This window comes from Marmota monax, unplaced genomic scaffold (assembly GCF_021218885.2).
Source record: "Marmota monax isolate L192 unplaced genomic scaffold, Marmota_monax_Labrador192_F-V1.1 WCK01_AAM20220418_F8-fsc00043, whole genome shotgun sequence".
Lineage (NCBI taxonomy): Eukaryota > Metazoa > Chordata > Mammalia > Rodentia > Sciuridae > Marmota > Marmota monax.
This window is the reverse complement of record NW_026691982.1, coordinates 9,773,021-9,793,628: the sequence shown is the minus strand read 5'-3', so window position 1 is coordinate 9,793,628 and position 20,608 is coordinate 9,773,021. Positions and strand designations below refer to the sequence as shown.

The window sequence follows — 20,608 nt, the reverse complement described above, 5'->3', positions numbered from 1 at the left end:
CAAAACCACAACTAACATAATAACTCATATATCATATGTCAACTCAAATCTCCACTGAGTAATTATGAAAGAAGGGGCAGGCAGAGACAAGGCTTGTGCTGTGCTCTGTTTTTATTTTGTGGGGAAGGAGTCAGGGCTTATAGTTTTTGATTCAAATCTCTTTGTAAACAGTTTTATTCCCAAAGGACACCTCAGTTAAGGTACAGATTGAGCATCCCAATCTAAAATTCAAAGTGCAACAAAATCTGAAACTTTTTGAGAGTCGAGTTCAAAATGTTTCAGATTTCATTTTGGCTTTTGGATTTCTGGGTTAGGCATGCTCAACTGCTAAAGTCTATGCAAATACTCCAAAAATCTGAAAACCTCTGAATCTAAAGTACTTCTTGTCCTCAGCATTTTGGATAAGGGATACTCAGTCTAAACCACTACCTTTGCTGAAAGGTAGTAAACTTACTCACATTCATGCAAAAGAGTGGATTATTTTTGTTGTTTTGTTTGCTTTTAAGGTCAAGGCCTTGCTTCACTTTCTTTCAGACTCTGCAATGCTGCTGTTTTTCTCCCTGGAAGCATTGTCATACACACAGCATACAGAGAAAAAAGAACACCAGAGAATTATCACTGGAGCCCAAAGAGCTCTGGAACACCCCTTTTATTGGGACAAAGTCTTTCTTTTTTTTCTCTTCTATTTTTTGGTCTGTTCCCATTTTAAAACTTTGAAGGAAGTTTAAAGAGTAAAATACCTATGTTTGCCCTTCCCCAAATCAAATGGCTTTCCTCTGAGTTTTTGTCTAGTTTTTATTATGAACACTTAGTTTTCATTCATTTGTAGTGGTTTCATGATATGTAACTTATTTAAAAAAATTCTTTTTTGGGGGCTTCTTTTGAGGTGGCTTCAGGTTTTCTGTGATGATAGTTCTGCCATGACCTCTGTATATGTAGGCTGTTTCCTCTGAAGTCTTTTCATGGAATAATTCCCAGGGGACAGCTTGGCCTATCAGAGAGTAGCATTTTTATGACTTGATAGATGTGGCCAAAATGCCTCCTGGAGGGTGAGACCTGCCTCTTCTGCCACCTACAGGGTGCGTGGGCAGCTCAACCAGAAGGGTCTACTTTGTGTTTCTTACCTTCTTTCTCCTGAGCGCTGGTCTGACTCCTGAGCGTCCTCTTGGAAGGCTCTTGACAGGATGAGTGTTTTATGAGCATGATTCAATGCCCTGTTGCATCACTTAAATGTAGTGTTCAATCAACTCTTCTAGAGTTAGCAGAATCTTCCCGAGTCATTCTGTTGGAATGTCTGTGTCCCGCTTCCAAAAAAACTTGTAGGTATTGGCAAGAGGCCGGCTGCTCACAAACCTGACCACAAGCCTGTGAGTAACAGTGAGGTAGCACTTAGCCATCTTTTATTTTCTCCTTATTAAGATCTATTTGCCTCACCTTCTCCCTGGAAGAGGCGTGGGTGGGGATGGCTAGGTCAGGTCTTTATTGCCCTTGCTCAGAGCCAGTTGCATATTGCATGGCAGGGAAGCAATGTGTGGCAAAGAGAATAGAAAACAAAAATATGTAAGACTATATTAGTGGAGGGAACTAACTCATGGTTCTCGTTCATTTCCCATGAGAACCTCATGAATCATTGTGATAGTTCTCAATTTAAATTTCTAGATCTTGAATTCTCTTCCTCTCTAGACTGTTTGCAAGACCTCCAATCATGGGATGTTTCCAAAAGGGACAGTCTAGAACCCTTGGCTCATGTCTTGAGTTTTTCTACACCAGTAACTATTCTCATCTGGCTGACCCTTGAACATTCTGGAGACAGGAAGATTGTCAAAGTTTACATCTATTCCATCCTTACTTTCAGTGGAGATTGAGGTGGACCCTATGTAATCCCTTCTCCTTGGACTCTGACCTTGGGTGATATAAAATAAGCCCAGTGCTTCTTTCCTGTCAGCCTTAGGTGACTGAAGATGGCAGAGTGAGTCCCCTCCATCTCACTGTTGTATTTCACTATCTAAAACTAACCTGAAATAAATCCTTTAGTGACTCTTCACTTTTCTCAGTTAAGGTGATGATTGAGGAGGGTTGGAAGAACTAGTTGGTTCCTGATCCACATTCCCAGGTAGCTCTCTGTTCCTAGTGGGGAGGCTGGTGGTAAAGTTAAAGGAGTATTTGCACAGAAAAACTTGACAATACAGGAACCAGTGTGTGGAAACAGAGCAAACAAAACACAAGATCAACAACTGGGAATTAGGCAAGGGAAGAGGCATGAAAAAAAATGAGAAAAGCCAATGAAAATGAAGGCATGCAAAATACACATGGATTAAATTAAAAAAAACTAGATATAAGGATGGGATGTTTAGAGAGAAGGAAAAATAATTCCATGTAGCTGGCAGGCCCATAGAGGCAATAGTCACAGGGAATTCATTTATCAAATACTTCAAGTACAACTCAGCCATTGGAGTCCCCACCTGTCTTCCCCGTCTTCTGGATCTATCAAAGGACCATATCATGCATCAGGACATCTAAACCTTTTGCCTATTGTTAATAATTTGATATGTCTTTCCCCTTCCTCTCCCCAGACCCCATACAAACAAATGAAAGCACTAGATCCTAGATACCTGAAAGTGAGGATCATGCTTTGAATTATGGTCCCCCAAGAGGGTAGGCTTGGCTAATCAAGAACACCCAATTGTTTAAACAAAGTTTAGGTGTGGCTGTACAGGATTTTGTAGATCAATTGATTTTGAGCAAGGAGATTATCCTCTATAATCTGGGTGGGCTATATCCAATCTGTTGAAAGGCCTTAAAAGCAGAACTGAGATTTCCTGAGAAAGAAGAAATTCCACCTGTGGACTGCAAGGTTAACTCCTGCCCCACAGTAGCCAGTCTGGCCTTCTGATGGTTTGTCCTATGGATTTCAGACTCACTAGCCTCACAATCACATAAACTAATTCCTTGAAGTAAATCAATCAAAATATCTCCCTCTCTCCCTCCCTCCCTCTCTCCCTTCCTCTCTCTTTCTTTCTCTCTCTTTATTTCTATAATACATACATTCATAGGTCTCTCTGTATCTGTGGGTTCTGCATTTGTAGATTCAAGCAACTGTGGATTGAAAATATTCAGAAAAAAAGTGGCATCTGTACTGAGTACGTATAGACTATTTTCCTGTTATTATTCCCTAAACAATGCAGTATAGCAACTATTTGCATAGCATTTACACTATATTAGTTATTTTAAGTCATCTAGAGGTAATATAAAGTATATAGGAGGATATGTGTAGGTTTTCTGGAAACACTATACCACTTTATTTAAGGAACTTTAGCATCTATGAAACTTGGTATCTCAGATGGAAGGGCGGTCCTAGAACCAATCTCCCACAGATGCCAAGAGATGATTTTGTGTGTGTGTGTGTGTGTGTACGCGCGTACACATGTACGTCTTCTACCAATTCTGTCTCTCTGGTAGAATCCTGACACATTTCTAAATTTTAATTATACTTAAAATATGTACCATAGTAATCAAGAACTTCATTTATTATCTTGTGTTTTTTTTTTTTCCTTCATGGGTGATTATCTTGTTACCCTCCCACACAAGCCTGGGCATTATTCCCAGCACACCAGGTATAAAACCTGTGCCTGGGCCATGCGTATATGTCAGTTGATCATGGTAAATCTCAGATTTTAACTAAAGAAAGTAGAGGCGAGAAGTATTTCAATAAATGGAATTCCTTTCCACTCTGTCTGGGTCCTACTCGCCTGTGATTCTCAGCACATGGTTATAAAAGCCAGGTTTTGAACAGTGATCTTACTGTTCAATTTTCTGGAATCTTTTAACCACTTGGGGCTCTTCCTTTGTACATGTGACTTGAGAATTTTACCATAAAATGAAGGAAGTACTGATAGATGTTAAAACTGACCTGGGGTCAAGTTCCATTATCCAAACAAAAGTGCTGTGCTCCATCTATTTTCCAGGAATCATGTGTCAGTTCAGTGTTTTCAGCATAAGCACTTGTTTCTGCCTATTCTGCACCATGGTTACTTATTGTAATTGTTATGATAATTTTAGGTCACAAATGTCACAAGGCTTTGGGTGGAATTGAACTCAAAGAGGGAAACTGAGCTGAATTGAAACATATCCTAAATGTGAAACCTGTAGTTTAATGCTGAGGGCAATAGGGAGAAACTCAAATGTTTGCCTCAGCAATGTGAAATTTCAGTCGGCAAGAAATTGAATTGAATTGAATTACCTGCAATTATTTTCTTTCTCTGGATTCTGCTTCTTGGTTAAAAACAGACTTTGATAAATCTACTTTAGAAATTCCACAGGGGACAGAAAGGAGTAAGGGAATGAAGATAGCTAAAGGTTCTTCACTATTCTAACTTGTTCTACTGATATATAGTGACTAATAAAAAATAGACAGCCTTACTCTAGATGAAATGGGAAGGAGAAAGGAATATTTGGGAATCGGAGGGCATGAAGTTCCCCCAAATGATGATGCTGTTCATACCATCCCTCTCAGGCTTTAGTTGGGGTACAGTAAGTTCAGATGATAGGAATCAAAATTTAACTACTCTTGTGCTGGGGGTCTAGCTCAGTGGTAGAGTGCTTGTCCATCATTCATGAGGCCCTGGATTGGATCCCCCAGTACAAATAAAACTTAACTACTCTGGTAGCTCACCTTTTGTGTATTTTGAAATCCTTTAAAAATCAATTCTAAAAATACTAACCCCAATTGTAGAAGAAAAGAGCCAAGCCAAATAGCATAGCAAGCGTAAAGTGGCTTCCATATTTGCATCCTTCACAGTTTGAAGGCTAAAATGAAAACTTTAGGCTTTTTTGGAATGTTGATCTGAAAACCAAGGCTCAGGGAGGGTCCTCAGGGCCCCACCTGGATGCCTTTCACAGCATTCCCGAGCCTACAGGGTGCAGGAAAGCACAGCCAAGGCCATCAGGCAGCCTGGAGAGAGCCCCAGAGCCACTCCTTCCGCCTCAGTGCTTGTCAAGCAGGGAGGGGCAAGCAGGCAAGCAGGAGTGACTGTTCACATCAGATGAGCTACTTGATGGTTCTGGGCATTACCACAGCCACAGGCCTTCTGTGGATTATTTCCTCCTCATTGAGGCCCCTCCCTCCTTACAGCTTGGTTATTAAAAGTGAAAGGAGGTGATACTTGTCAGCATTTGAGTGAACTGGAAAAATTACTTTGCTCTCCTTAGTGGTCCAAATGAACACATGGTAGGATGATTTAGAATGATTAGAAAACCCAATGAGATAACCATTGTTCCCTCCCAGATCAGCAGAAATTTGCAGGTTTGATGACATTCATCATTAGAAAAGACACAGAGAGATGGGAACCCTTCTGACGTGGTGCCAGAGGCAGGCAGTGAACATGATGCAATGCTTTGGGGAACAGCTTAGCATTGTCTAGTAAGGTGCAGGATGAAGAATTGCCTGCTGTAGGCTTCAGCAGTTCTATTTGGACATGGGTCAGAGCCATGTACAAGAATATTCGGTCTCCCTATATACAGGAACCGTATATTAGAAACAATCCAGATGCTCATGAGCAGTAGGATGGATAAGTAAACTGATTTATTTTCTTTGTACCAAGAATTGAACTCAGGGGCACTTAACTGCTGAGCCACATCCCCAAGAGCCTTTTTATTTTAAGATAGGGTCTTACTAAGTTGCTTAGAGCTTTGCTAAGTGGCTGAGGCTGGCTTTGAACTTGCAATCCTCCTGTCTCAGTGTCTCAAGCCACTGGGATTAAGGTGTGTGCTACTACATAGGCATAAACTGTGATTTCTATACATCAACAAGTGTGGACAAATGACAAACTACAGCTATATATAACATAGGGGTGTGTGTGTGTGTGTGTTTTCCCCCTCTTTCTTTCGGTATTGAGAGTAAAACCCAGGGGCCATCTCCCACTGAGCCACATCCCTTCTTATTATTTTATTTTATCTTGAGAGGGGGTCTCAGTAAGTTGCCCAGGCTGGCCTTGAACTTGTGATTCTCCTGCCTCAGCCTCCCAAGTAGCTACGATTATAGGAGTGTGCCACCAGACTCAACTGGTGCATCTTTTTTGATTTTGTTTTTGCAACCCAGGGCGTCATGCATGCTGGGTAAGCACTTTGTCACTGAGTTATGTCGCACAGCCCTAGGTACATCTTAAAAACATAATATTTAGAGATAGAAGCAAGTCACTCAAGAATGCATACCATATAATTTCATCAACTAGAAGATTTGACACAGGCAAAACCCAGACTCCCTGTTGAGGGATGTAAACATAGATGTACAATCTCAAAAACCAAGAGTGGTTATTAAATAATGTTAGGATGTTTATCTCCAGGAAGGAGTGGATAGGATGAACTGAGGAAGATGGGTGTGGTGGTTTAAGGGGGTTTCCTTCATACTTATTCTCTACACCATAAACTTGTGCATGTCTTTATATGTTTCTGTCTTGCACATGTGCATACACATCCAACTAGATGGAAAGTGGTTCTTTGAAGTGGAGTTGCTCAGTCAGACATGGCTTGTACTTGCCCCTTGTGGGTGGCTGGGCTATGTCTTCATGTTGGTTCTTTGACTCCATTCTCTTGAACCTGTCTCACCAGAGTTCTCTCAGATGAACTGGTGGTCCAGACACCCACACAGATGTGAGATCACCTGTGTGTCTTCCTCAGCAGTGGGGATGTGGGTGGTGGTGGTAGAGTATTGCAAATCCCCCACCCATCAGCTGTCTTTGAATTCTGGGAAGTGTGAAGTCCCAGCAGCCCCCAATGACAGGGGGTGCTCCAGTCTCTGGGGCCCCAGACCTACTCAGGATGATTAGAGGGCAAAGGGTGCTACCCTAGACCATGGACCACCAAGGACTACCACAAAGCCTCAGAACCTTCCCTTAAGCTGACAAAGGCTTTCTTCTCAAGTAGAACCTCAGACAACTCTTTCAGGAAAAGGCAGAGGATTACCCATAACCCACAGTGAAGGGAATGTGCCTGGTGGGCTGCTTGCCTGAACCTATCACTGGGAGTCAGGTGTATTCTAGTGTGTGGATATGCCTCTTGGGCACAGGAACCAGATCCACAGCCAAGGGCTGGCAGGGACCACCAAAGCTGTCAGTAGAAAAGGTAGCATGGTCAGTGGCCTCTTAAGATGGCAGACCCTACAGTGCTCTGTCTGTGAAAGAAACTACTCAGGAAAGAAGACCCAGAGCTGCTGATTCCATAGTAATGCTACTAATCTGACCCCTGAAGATTTAGGGGAAAATGTTAACTTCTCTCACGTTGAAATGCCCAAGGTACAAAGATTCTTGGTGGGAGTGAAAGGGCGGTGAATTGCTGGATCATGCAGATATTTATTTATGCATCCCTGCCTGGTTCCTAAAGTCATTGGAGGCAGCAGCTGTATGAAGAATGAGCCAAGAAACACACATGGTTGCTTGCACATCTAAGCTAAGCATACAACAACTTGCTTCTTGCTTTGCAATTAACATTTGCAGAAGATTCTAGGGCCCCACCTTGGTGAACAAACCCTTAGTTCTAAACTGCATTTCATCAAAAAATGATATTTCTTATAAACTCATTAAAAGCAGAACAAGGCCAGACTTGCAGGCAGGTAAAACCTGAAGCACCTTCCAGTTCTTTGGATAGAACTTATCTTATTCCTCACCTCCTAGGCAAATATCCAGAAAGTCCGTCTTGCCCTTCTCCTCTGATACTTGGTCCTCATTCTTCCCTTGCCCTTCACCCTCTCTCATCTCTAAAGCACATGGTCCATTGGCTGTAGGGTGTGGATGATGATCATACAGCTTGATTGCTGGTATGGAATAGGTGAATGGGTATTTCAGGATGTATACATGTGTGTGTGTGTATGTGTGTATCCTTTCCAGAGAACTCATCCCTGTGCTGTCCCCTTTTCCCCATGTAGGAAGGAGTAGTGACTCCCTGCGACCTGGACCTTGTCATGTCAGATGGGCTGGGCATGCGATATGCATTCATTGGACCCTTGGAAACCATGCACCTCAATGCAGAAGGTACGCATCCAGGTCTAGGATGGGAATTTTGTGCTGTTGAGTATTTCCATGGGTTTTATGAACAGTTGAATTTTGCTGCTTCTCTTCCTCTTCCTCCTCCTCCCAAACCCCTGCTCCCAACAATTGAATAGAAACAGTGGTATCTGTGGGAGACAATGACCATTCCTGGTAATTCACAGATCTGGGCTGGGACAGGGAGCACTGTGCACTGAGATGTAAATCCACATGAAATCTGGGAACCACAGGGCTTTGAGTGGTGAAGACCACTTGGGTGGAAACTAAAAGTAAGAGAGGGACATGATGTGATAGGGACTTTGCTATGGAAGAAAAAGTGGTATTTTTCTAAGGTGATAGAATTTTTTACAAAGACAAGAAAAAAATGGTGAAAAAGATGAAAAAATAGGAGTACAAACTTAACCCAGAAGAGCCTCTACTAGAGGTATCTTCTGCCTAAACATGCGGGGGGGGGGGGCTACAAGGGTACTTCCCTTCCAGAAGGCTGTGGAGCCATGAGGCTTCCACAGGGCAGGACCTGGGATAGGCATATAGAAAAGGACAGGCCAGATGTCTGCCCTGAAGCTGACTTCAGAACCCCGGGGGCGGGGTGGGGGGGAGTCCTTACAGCTTGTGATCTCGTAACTCTACAAGAACTTAAGAAGGACAAGAATGAATTCTATCAACAATATTTTTTAAACAACCAATAAAACCTATATGGCATTTAAAACAACCAATAAAACCTATATGAAATTAAAATTCATTAAAAAAGCTACTTATCAAATCTGAAAATAAGCCACCTAGATGTTGTGGCTATCTCTTGGTATTAAAATGATAAGTAACTTTTATTTTTGCTTTTCTTGTGTTGTCATAAATTTATACTATGTATGACTTCAGCAGAGAAAGGGAATATTGTATGCAGCTTCATGGTCTAGATTTAGAGCAAAGGACTTTGAGAAACTGGGGCTTATCCAGGAAAAGGTGACCAGAGCTATATCTGCATGTGTGTTCCTGTCTTTTGAAGGGGTAGAATCAGAATAAAAGACTAGAAATGGCAGGCAGTCAGATTTGAGCTTCCCACCTTGTACTGGCAGTAACTGGAACCAGCATCCCTGGAGGGACTATGCTGAGTGGGTGGGTTGAGAATTCATGTTTAAATACTGGGAGGACATTCCTGCAGTGAAGTGGGAAGTTCCAGTCGGTGACCTCTTAGAGTCTGTTTGACTTCAGTTCTATAATCACATGATGCTTTGCAATAGTTCAGTCAATTTTCACTACAGTAGTGATGAAATATACTTTCCAATAAATAATTCAAGGCATTTTTACAGGACATATTCTTGTATATGGCAGATGCACATGTGTTTTTGTGAGTGGCCTGGCCATGTGTAGCATGCAAAATGCAGTCCAATAGCTTCCTCAAAGTCAACCATTGCTAAGAGCATCTGAAGGAACAAAGGGATCTTCCTAGCCATTGGCATGCCAATTTTGTAAAAGGATAACCATTGAACATAGGAAGATAATGTAAAGAATGATATCTTTATACAAGGGAAATAAGTACAATAATTTTGAAGTATCATTAAAATGGTCTTGGATAATTTCAAATGTTTTTTTTTTCAACCAGACTTTATAAGTGGTGAACATATTCAAGCATTTGAAAGGTATACACACACTGCCTGATAACCACCATAATTCTCTTTCTTTTTTTCTTGTGAAAAATAAGATAATTGAAGTATCATGAGAAATTGATAGGGAGAGGACTGAGAACAGCTTTGAGTCTCAAACAAATAGAAACAGAAGCCAATGACATCAGAAACTCAAGAATCAAGTGGGGTGGCAGACAGGAAGGAGGCCCAGAACAATTTTTCAAACAAAGCCGTTATGATAAGAAGACCTAATTGGCTTAATATGATAATGGGAGACGGATGTAGTTTTCAACTTCAGAGCATTCCAAAGCCCAGAGTTAGACAGTTATAAGATCTGGCTGGGAACCAATGGAAATGTTCATTATTCTTCATAGTGTCACCCAGAATATATCAAGATTGGAGTGGGGAGGCTTTTTCTGTTTTTTGCTGATATTGTTTTCATAAAGCTAAGCATCTCAGGTTAACGGGAGTTCTTAGTCTTAAAAGTTACCATTTATCTATAACTAGTGCAAATATTTTAGGGATTTGTTTTTAATCTAATAAAATAGTACTTGAAAAACAGGAGGGCAGCATGCTTACTCTGCCATGAAGTTGACGAGCTTTCAGAATAGTGGTTCTGGCCTGTAGAGCCAGTTGGCTGGGTGCTACATTGGCTTTCCCACTTTCTATCTGTGTAATACTAGGTAAGTCAACAAATTCAGCGCACCTCAGTCTTCTCACCTATAAATTGGAACTGACAACAGTAAGGAATTCCCAGGGATGGGTAACCAGATGAGGCTGGTGTAGTGGTGCATGACTGTGAGGCCAATGATTCAGAAGGCTGAAGCAGGAGTATCTTAAGTTGAGGCCAGCCTCAGCATTTTAGTAAGACCCTCAGCAATTTAGTTAGACCCTGTCTCAAAAAATAAAAAGGGCTGGGGAAGTAGCTCAGGGGTTTAATCCCTAATACCAAAAGAGAAAGAGGAAGAAGGAAGAAGATGATGAAGGCGGGGGGAGGGAGGGAGAAGAAGAGGGAAAGGGGGAGGAAGGGGAAGAAAGAAGATGAAGAAATAAAGGAAATTAGAAGCACTTAGCTGGGTGGTTGGCACAGATTAGGTCCTTAACAAATGTTGTCTTCATACAGTTTTGTTTTGTTTGCTTAATTTATTGGTCTTCCACTATTTTTGTTTTTAGTTATTTTTTTCATCCTCCTCAAAATATTTACACAAGCATAAGAGAGAAATACAGAATAAATACGGCTTAGAACTTTTTTTTTTCCCCTGTGGAAGAGAGAAATCTCAGAATCAGGTACCTGGTTTAAATGTCTGATTTGTTTCTTGGCTGAGTTTTACAGTCCCACTTTGTCCCTGTTGGCTGTTTGGGTTATCCTTGTATTTTCTTCTTTCTGTGAAAGGACAGTGTCTCAGGATTTGGTAGTCCCTGGAGTTTACCTCCAGGGTAAGTAAGTGATTGTTTACCATCTTGCCTCATAAATAAATTTCCTCTTTTGTGTAGACACCTATCTTTTTTTCTTCTTCTTCTTCTTTTTTAAAATACAATAATCCTGTTTTTAAATTTTTTTTTAGTTGTCGATGGACACAGTATCCTTATTTTATTAATTTATGTGGTGCTGAGGATCGAACTCAGTGCCCATGCATGCGAAGCAAGCACTCTACCACTGAGCCACAACCCCAGCCCCTCTTCTTCTTTTTTGAGTGGAGGATGCATGCCTGGTGGGTTGGTCCATTTATGTGGAGCTATAATTTGCCAATACAAACAGCTGAGCTGATGGGGGCCACAGGGGCTTGGTGACCCTAAATGGGCCTCAGGTTGGTTCTGCCTCCCTGATCTGGGGTGAGTTCTCACTCAGGTTTGGTAATTTGATCCTGAGAGGAGACATTAGATAATATCACTTGGTGTTTTCGGGCCCTTTTTGATCTACTTTAGTAAGCTCTGTGAAATTCTGTCTCTTAAAAAACAGGTGAATTTACGTAGGTGTGGATTCATAAACTGGGTAAAAATCAGACTCCTCCAGTGAGGGTAGTAATTGAGCAGTCTCCAAGAAACTGAACACCCAGAGCCGCATATTTGGCTGCCCAGTATATGTCAGCTGTGTGTAGCTATGTCCCAGATCTTATTCCAGGGCCCACTCTTGCCCCTTAAAGACAAGCAGAAAGGCTTCCTGCCTGGGCAGCTCCAGGTAGTTGGTTCAGAATAACCCACAGCCTCGCCCTAGGAATCTTGAAGAATCCCAAGTTCACATGAAAAGCTAAATCTAATCTAATGTAAATCAATTATTTTTTCTCTTTTTCTGAATAAGAAATTTGGTTCAGAGGCCATTGAAAAGCTAAGTTCTCCAAGGGTTTTGGAAGAGTGGAACTCAAGAGAACAAAGGACGTGGAAGTATAGGAAGAAAAATATAGGCGAAGGCTAGATTAAGTAGGAATAGAAGGTGAGGATGAAATAGTAGGATGAAAGGGGGGTTGTGTTGTGCTTTTCTCATTTCTGATGAAATTGGCATTTTAGAGTAATTTCCACTCAATTCTCCTCTCATGGTGTACATAAGCCAAAATTTTGTTGAGAATAAGTAAAAGCCCCCTTTTAGTTTTGTCTAAAGTGGAAGGAGAGATGTTGCAAACTCTAGTAACCATCATGACGTATTGGGACATTGTTGTTCATGATAGCCATGATGTGGGTCATTATGAACTCCTTGTATTGGGAGACCCAGGTGAGCCTTGACAGGGTGCTGGGTGCTCTGTGGATGAAGGTGGGGGGGCACACACACACACACATGGTACTGGCTCCTTAGTTTTGCCACAGATATGGGACTCTTCATCTCAAGAGATTGGAGTACATGTCACAGAAAGGGTTTTTATATTAGGAAGGTAGAAATTTTAATTGTTTTCATGAACAAATGGAGGGGGATTATGAATTGTATTTGTAAAGAATTTCACCATATTTCTACATTGAAGAAATGAATTCCCTTTAAATCTTACAAATTTTACAAAAGGCAGTGGGGGGAAGTTCTAGAAAGTCTCTGGGATATTTGAATGATTTCAGATGAACACTTTTTCAAGGAATGTAAAGTAACTCAGAGACGATATGCGGCACATGAACTGAATCTCCTGGCGTTGCTGCTCATGTGGGAGTAGGAGATGGAGTTGATGCCTGAGAGGATCTCAGGAACTTCTGCCTTCCCTATATGTGGGTGAATAAGCAGCCACAGCAAATTTTCTGTTAGGGTTTGGATCTTAAGTGTCCCTCAGAGGCCCATGTGTGAAATGCTTGGTCACCAGCCTGTGGTGCTGATGGGAGATGGCAGAATCTTTAGGATCTGGGACCTAGTGGAAGGAAGGGAGGTCACTGAAGGGTGTGCCCTTGAAGGAGATGTTGGGGCTCAGCCCCTGCCTCTCTCTTTGCCTCTTGGCCAGAATGGACTGAGCAGCATTGCTCCAACAAACACTCTACACCATGGTAACACTTTCTCACCACAGGGCCAAATCAGCAGAGCCAAATGGCCATGTACTGAAACCTCTAAAACTGTGAGCCAAAATAAACCTTTCCTCTTTTTTAGGTTGATTCTCTTAGGTATTTTATCACAGTGAGAAAAGCTAATTAGCAAATCATCTCATTTAATATCTTTCCAACTTACTCATTTCTTTTGTCCCTGATTTGTGTTTAGATTTTATCATCTTTTGTTTGAATAAATAAATAGAAAAAATAAAGTAAATACTTCCTTTGTGAAAGGAAATAAATATATAGCTTGTTTTCTGGTCTCTAGAAACATTAAACCCTCGGAGATTACTGGTCAGTCCTGGAACATTTACAGAAACTTCCAGAATTCTGAATTGCCAAGTGAATACTTATGTGAAATGAAATAAAACCCCTTCTTTAAAAAATTATCCATCAGTTAATGTAGTTTCTGATGTCAGAAAAGTTGGCAAGTTTGACTATTTTACCCTTCAAAACACTGTCTCTTCTCAGGGACTTTAGCACACTGAGAGAGAAGGAAAATTATTTGAAGCAAACAAAATGGAAACCCAGAGAATTTTGGCTTACACATCAATGCAAGTCAATCAAAATTAAATCCCAAAGAAGCTTTTTATTTGTCTTTTTTTAAAAAAAGAATATATAGCACTAATCTTTTTTTTTTTTTCCACACACAGTTTTCACAGAGTAGGTGAGAGCCAGGCATTAGGATCTCTGCATTTTCATTTGTACCCTCATTATCTTTTTAGCCCTCATGACCCACTGCTAAGGCTTTGTGGTTTTGAAAGATGTTGGAAATGGGCCTGAGGGCTTAGTGGTTGACCTCAGGTTTAGCAGGCACAAGGCTCTGGGTTTGATGTCCAGCACCACAAAAAAGAAAAAAATAAAGAAATGGGCGAATGATGGAACAGCCAGGACTTAGAGACATCTCAATCTTCAGGATCCTAGGCCTGACTTCTAATACCTCTTGTCTCTAAGCACATGCCATAGCAGCCCTGGGTGAGGAGGAAGCTGGTGCTGAGTGGACCAGGGCAGGTGCCATGGGTGGACCAGACTTGTGCTATCTTCTCTGTGGATGTCTGATTCTCAAATAGAGCCTTGGCTTTAGTCCACATGGACCCATAGTGATTGTGCTTGTTCCTCCTTATCCTTAAAGGATAAACCTCATCTTTGTTTCTCCACCAAAATTCTAGGGCTACATGTTAGAATCCAAGAAATTGATCAGCTTTTGGAGGGCTGGGTCAGCTATGCCTGCGTGCTTCAGGGCTCAGGCCTACCTGACCAAAGCTTAAGCAAGTGATAATACAGCCTATCTGCATGGTACCTACCACCTCATAAATGCTTGCTGAAGTGATAATTGAAGTGTAAGTGATAATGACTTATGACCAAGGTGAATGAGACCTTGACTTGAACTTTGACATCTTTGGTTCATAGACAATGTATTTAAGCCCTGCACATAAGTAGCCTTAAGTAATCTGTAGTTGGAAATGTTTTCTGAGAAGTGAGGGCTTACTCTGATATTCAGCAAATCAGTGTGAATATCAGCCAACTGAGTGTCTGTGGGATATGCCAATGAAGGTGACATACCAGTCCCGAGGGACCCAGGATTTTCAGGTTCAAGAGAAAGCACAAGATAATAACTAATGGGAAGGGTCTTCCTTGCCCAGGGCTAACAGGTGATGCATCTCCTACCTCTGTTTTTCTTTATCACCAGGGGAAGAAGAATGTAGCTAACTTGTCCCCAGGCAAACCCTCTGACCAGGTGTTTCAGTTTGGAGTGGTAGAATATTCTTGCTGATACTATGGATCTTTTTTCATATCATTTTAGGATTTCTAAGCTACTGTGACAGGTACAGTGAAGGCATGAATCGTGTCCTGAAGACTTTTGGACCCGTTCCAGAGTTTTCCAGGGCCACAGTTGAGAAAGTTCATCAGGTATGTAGACTCACTGCAGAGAAGTGGGCTGGCCTTTCCCTTCCCTCCGCCTAGGTTGGAGCTTTTAGCTGGAATCCTGGCCCTTGATTTTTTTTTTTTTAATTTTAGTTGTAATACCTTTATTTATTTATTTTTATGTGGTGCTGAGGATAAACCCAGTGCCTCATGTGTGCTGGGCAAGCGCTCGACCACTGAGCCACAACCCCAGGCCCATTGGACCTTGATTAAAAAAAAATAAATACACACACACACACACGCACACGCATGAATTTAGTTGTAGATAGACATAATACCTTTATTTTATTTATTTATTTTTATGTGGTGCTGAGGATCAAACCCAGTGCCCCATTCATTCGTGCTAGATGAGTACTCTATCCCTGAGCCACAACCCCCAACTCAGCCCTTGATTTTTTTTTTTTAGTTGTAGTTGGACACTATACCTTTATTTATTTATTTATTTTTATGTGGTGCTGAGGCTCAAACCCAATTCCTCTCACGTGCTAGGCGAATGTTCTACCCCTGAGTCACAACCCCAGCCCGCCTCACCCCCCCCCCCAACCCCCAGCCCTTGATTTTGATGGTTCCTTTTTCTTGACTTTGTTCATGTTGCATGCTGTCACTAGAAGATCTTAAGAGCAAGATTTGGAAAGCTTGTGTTAATGGAGGGTTTTCTACGCTTTTTGTCTTTGAAAGCAATGTATGCACAGTTTACATAAATAGGTAAAACATTTATACTCGTGGCAAAGTATTTCCTCTTCATGCTGCATTTTTTCCTACCACTTTTCCCCTTGCCAGGCCATGCGCATGAAGGTTCCTGATGACCCAGGGCACCTGGCTGCCAGAAGGCAGTGGAGGGATGACTGCCTCATGAGACTGGCCAAACTGAAGAGTCAGCTGCAGCCCCAGTAAATTTCTTGTAATCTACTGTCACTCCTCCATTAAAAGTTGTGTTCGGGAAAATTAAAAGCACTTGATCCAATTTCTCTAAAGCAATGAGAAGCCCTAAAGATCTAGCACTTACTCCTCTGCATTTAACCACAGATGACAACAGAGGCCAAATATCTCCCATCATATGAAGACATAACCCTGGACTTGGATGTCACAATAGTTCTTTGGTTCTAAGGTGTGGGTTTCCTGCCACCTGGGCAAATAGTCTAAAGATTTTTCACCTTTTCAATGCAATTATATGTGTCTATATTTTACAGCCAGTGATTGTGGTTTCCAGCTATTTTAATCTATTAAAATATTTTTGTAATCATTTTCTAATCCCTTTATGAGTGGTCTGTGGCCCTGCATTTGTGAGACAATTACCTTCATTTTGATGCTTATTCTGAATAAAAGTTTTTGATTCCATAATGACATCCTTTTCTGCATGCTTTTTCCAAGAACAACAGTGTTCAATCTTGATGCTTGGCATATTTTGGAAAAATCACAATGAATGAGTAATAAACAAATACTTTGTTCTGGGTACTTTATCATTCAGTCAAAATCCACCAGTTTAGGCCAGGGTTGCCCAAAGTTGGTTCCATGGGGCCCTGTGGTTCTCTGGTCTGATACATTTGAGAAACAATGATTGTCTAGCTCATCGGGACTCCTATTTTGGTAGCAAATGAAAGGATGCAAAGTTCCAAAAAGGATGTCTATTAATTTTAACCCATCATTCCATTATTTTCTTCAAAAGAATAAAACAGAATTGGTGCTCCAGAGGGATCACATACACAGGGGAGCTTGTACTTGAGAGGTGTACCCTGGAAAGTTTCAAGAAGTTGGCTTGTGAGCCTGGGTTTGGGTAACAGGTAAGAGTCAGCCGCCCCTCCCAGTAGAGGGAGAGGGTGGGGAAGGGCCCCAGTGCTCTGGGAGGGAAGGCAGCTCCCTGTTGCCAGAAAGGAGCTCTGGAGGGAGGCTGGCTGGACCTGATGGTGAACAACCCTAGCGGCTATGCCAATAGTTATTCATTCACCTACTCAGACCAAAACAATCTGGGTAGGGTCAGGATCCCAGCAAGTGCATTCTGTCAGAAGAAGGGACCCTACTGGAAATGGAGCTTGCTGTGGTCCTGGTGAGGGCTATAAAGGCAGGAGATGGATAAAGATGCTAGCAGGGTCAGGCGCCCGTGTTGTGCCAGGTAAGAAATGAGGAAGGAAATCTGAATGTCCCAGATATTAAAACTTTACTGAAAAAAAAAATAATGTGGCAAGATGTGAGGAGGATTTCAGCCTAGAGAGGGCTCCTCCTTCTCTTCATCTGATTAAGCTTCAAGCTCCCCTTCAACTCTTATGACTCAGCCCCTCATTCTTCCTGACTGCCTACTTTATGGAGCAGCAGGCAAGCCCTTGCATTTCCCTACAGCTTTTGGCTCCTGCCACCCTCCCTGGTCTTGTCTGCTGAATCACTGTGCTATTCTCAATGCCTCTCTGATTCCGAAGGCTGTGTAGTCCCCAGATGCAGGCATGGGGCACTGACGTGAGGATGCCCTTGTGGGGCAGTGGGGCACACGGGGAACCCCTCACATAGTCTGTCTGCCTCATAGCATCAATGAAGGACTGGCCATGGGGCTATTGGGCCCAGGTATGCAGAGGCAAGGCCCTGGGAGAGCCAGGCAGCCACAGCTAAGGGGCAGTGTGATGGTGCTTTGTGGCAAACAGCTGTGTGGGAGCAAACTCATTTATATCTAAGTTCTTTTTAGCCACTTTTGTTGTCAAGCATTTTTGTGTGAGTTTTAGGCATGTTCTGAAATAGAGTTGGTCTTCAGTATCTGAGGACTCAATCAACTGAGGATCAAAGATATCCAGGGGGAAAAGTTCCAGAAAGTCCCAAAAAGCAATATGTACAATTTTTCCTCCTCCTCATTACTCTGTAAGCAACATAGTCTAATAGCTATTTAGATAGCATTTACTTTGTCTTATGTATTATAAGTCATCTAGAGATGATTTAGACTATACAGGAGGATATGCTTAGATTCATGCAAATGCTACACTAAGGGATTTGAGCATCCATAGATTTTGATGTCCACAGGGATCCTGGAACCAATTCCCCAAAGATACAAAGGGATGATTGTATACAGCTGTGGAAATGCCTCTTGGTCTTGCTTTTAGCCATCACAATATATGATGAGGAGTCGTCAAAGAAGTGATGTGATATGAAAATGCTGAGAGATTCTCATCTAAAAGTTGAAAAAAATGAGACTTTTCAAACTTGAGAACACATTTGTGGTTTAGGACTCATTTTTCAGAAAGATGATTCTGGAAACAACTGGTTCATCAGAAATTGCTCTGACATGGAGCTGTAAGGAAAGCCAGGGATATAACAAAAACCCAAGCAATCTTGACTTTTACAGAAAGATCATCAGACAGAAAAATGAGCAAATCTGCTTGTGAGGAGGCCTTTCTTACTGCTAGGGCTGCTACTAATGGGCTTGGTTATTCTGATGAGTTCAGCAACTGTGTAAGTCCATGTTCTTGTTTCCTCATTCAAATCCTCTTTCTGTCCAGAATTTTGTCCAGGACACCACTGTGCACTCATGGTCATGTATGCCCAGCCCCCCTGGTCTGTGCTGGTTTCTCAGTCTATCTTGCGTTTCATGACTATGAGAGTTTTGATGAGTCCCAGCTCCCTGAGGACCCTGTCGCCAGTCTGATGTTTTTCCCATGGGTAGACTGGGATCAGGTTTGTGATTAGGTCAAGTGCCCTTCTCATCACATCCCATCTGGGGCAAGCAGTCCCCAGGAGACATTACTGGGAATATTGACCTTCAATGCATTAGTTTGCCAGGTTCCTCCCCTGGGAGTTATTATTTAGAAAACTGAATGTTAATTAGAAAAAATAGCCTACTCAAACATTGTCCTGATGGCTTTCTGAATTATTTTCTCGGCATAGCAAAGCTATAAATGTCCATCCACACAGTGTAATGCACACTCAGTTCTCCTCGTGTTGGTCTATGAGTCCAGTTGTCTTTCCAAAGTACCCACAGTGATCCATGTGCACAAGGATCTGTTGTTTCATTCTGCATGCTTATCTTAGAGATGAGCAGTGGGGTCTAGTTTAAAAGGTCCAGAGACCTTTTAAAATGAAGACTGCACTGTGTGGCTAGGTTTAGCTTATTGAACAAAGACAATAACCCTATACCCTGAATAAGTGACAACAACCTTGAGACTCTAACCAGTAGCTTAAGAAGGTCTCAAAAGTCTGATATCAATTTGCCAGGAGTAAATGAGAGCATCACCTCCTACGTTGTAACCTCCCTCACCACAAAACAAGTGGGCTCGTCTTTGGCATGTCACAAGCCTGATTGGCAGTGATGGCTTTCATATCAGAAACTTTGCTTGACTCCCAGCTTAAAATGTTGGAGGTACTGTCACATCATATGCTATGATGGTTCCAGGTGGCAGTGGTGTCCATCTGGTGGCATCTGGTCTTGGTTCTATTTAGTTCTATCAGAGAATAGGCCCTAATCAGGAACCACATCGTCACATTAATAGTCATAATTTATTTCCTGGCCCCAAAGAGTGTTGTCTGTAGTCTGTGGTTTTCTTCTAAATGGCTCATCAGGTAGCTAGGTCATCCAGGGAAAGTTTGTACATATGCAGTTGATGAATGACAGGGGGATTTTCTCATGATGATAAAACTTGAAATACTGATATCAGAACCAAAATGCCAGTTTTACTAATTTTAAATGGATTAATCTAACCATGGGCCAGGCAGTGCTGCAAGTCTTAAGGACAGAGAAATAAACAAAACAAGCCCCCCCTCCCCCCAAAAAAGCCTTTGCTCTCTTTGCTCTTGGACCTTATCTTTAGCTCCAGGGGGGAAAAGAAAACATAAATCAATTGGAAAAATATAGGATATATCAGAAGGTAAGTAGTTACGTAGAAAAAAGTAAAGCAGGGCAGAGTGATAGGGAGTACAGGTGATATGTGTTTGCACATGTATGTGCTTGTGCACAATTTGAAAGAAGTAATTGTCGAATGCTTGATGAGAAAAGAACATTTCAGCAGAAAGAAAGTGAGGGAAAAAGCCATGGTGAGATATGCAAAGGCCCTGAGGTAGGATCCGAATTAGTGTGCCCAAGGAGCTGCTAAGGGTCCATGTGACTGAGTGGCAGGGGGGAGGGAGGAAGTAGTCAGGGGAGATAGGGTTGAGGCTGGGCCTTGAAAACCAATTTGAAGACTGACTCTTATACCTTGCAAGGAATATTTCAAGCAGGGTTTTCAAGGCAATCTCTGGCTTGCATTGAGAAGGGACTATCTGAGGTCTGGGTAGAGGAAGCTGAGGCTCTCTCATCATCATCTCTCTCAGTCAGAGATGACAGCAGAGGTTTGAAGGAGGTGGGTGGCCGTGGTTGAGGTAAGAAGTGGCTGGACTCTGGAGCTGTCTTGTAAAGGCTGGGCTGACAGACTGGATGGGAGAAGGGGAGAGAAAGGTAGTCCAGGAAGACTGCAAGATCTGTGGCTAGTGCAACCAGAAGAATGGAGAGCTGCCATTTACTGGGATGGGGAAGATGGGTGGGTCAGAGAGTAAGACCCAAGTATATTTAGAAAGTTCTCA

The 20,608-nt window shown here is 42.1% G+C and overlaps 1 protein-coding gene across 1 annotated transcript in view; it reads left to right on the top strand.

The window, feature by feature from the left end:
• The window catches only part of Cryl1 (crystallin lambda 1), a 142,223-nt gene extending 125,803 nt beyond the window's left edge, over window positions 1-16,420 (top strand). Inside the window, exons 6-8 of the mRNA XM_046447639.2 lie at window positions 7,919-8,024; window positions 14,958-15,064; window positions 15,860-16,420. Coding sequence (XP_046303595.1) covers window positions 7,919-8,024; window positions 14,958-15,064; window positions 15,860-15,973 — 327 coding nt within the window. The 3' untranslated portion in view covers window positions 15,974-16,420. The remainder of the gene's footprint in view (window positions 1-7,918; window positions 8,025-14,957; window positions 15,065-15,859) is intronic.
• The last annotated feature ends 4,188 nt before the right edge of the window (window positions 16,421-20,608 follow it).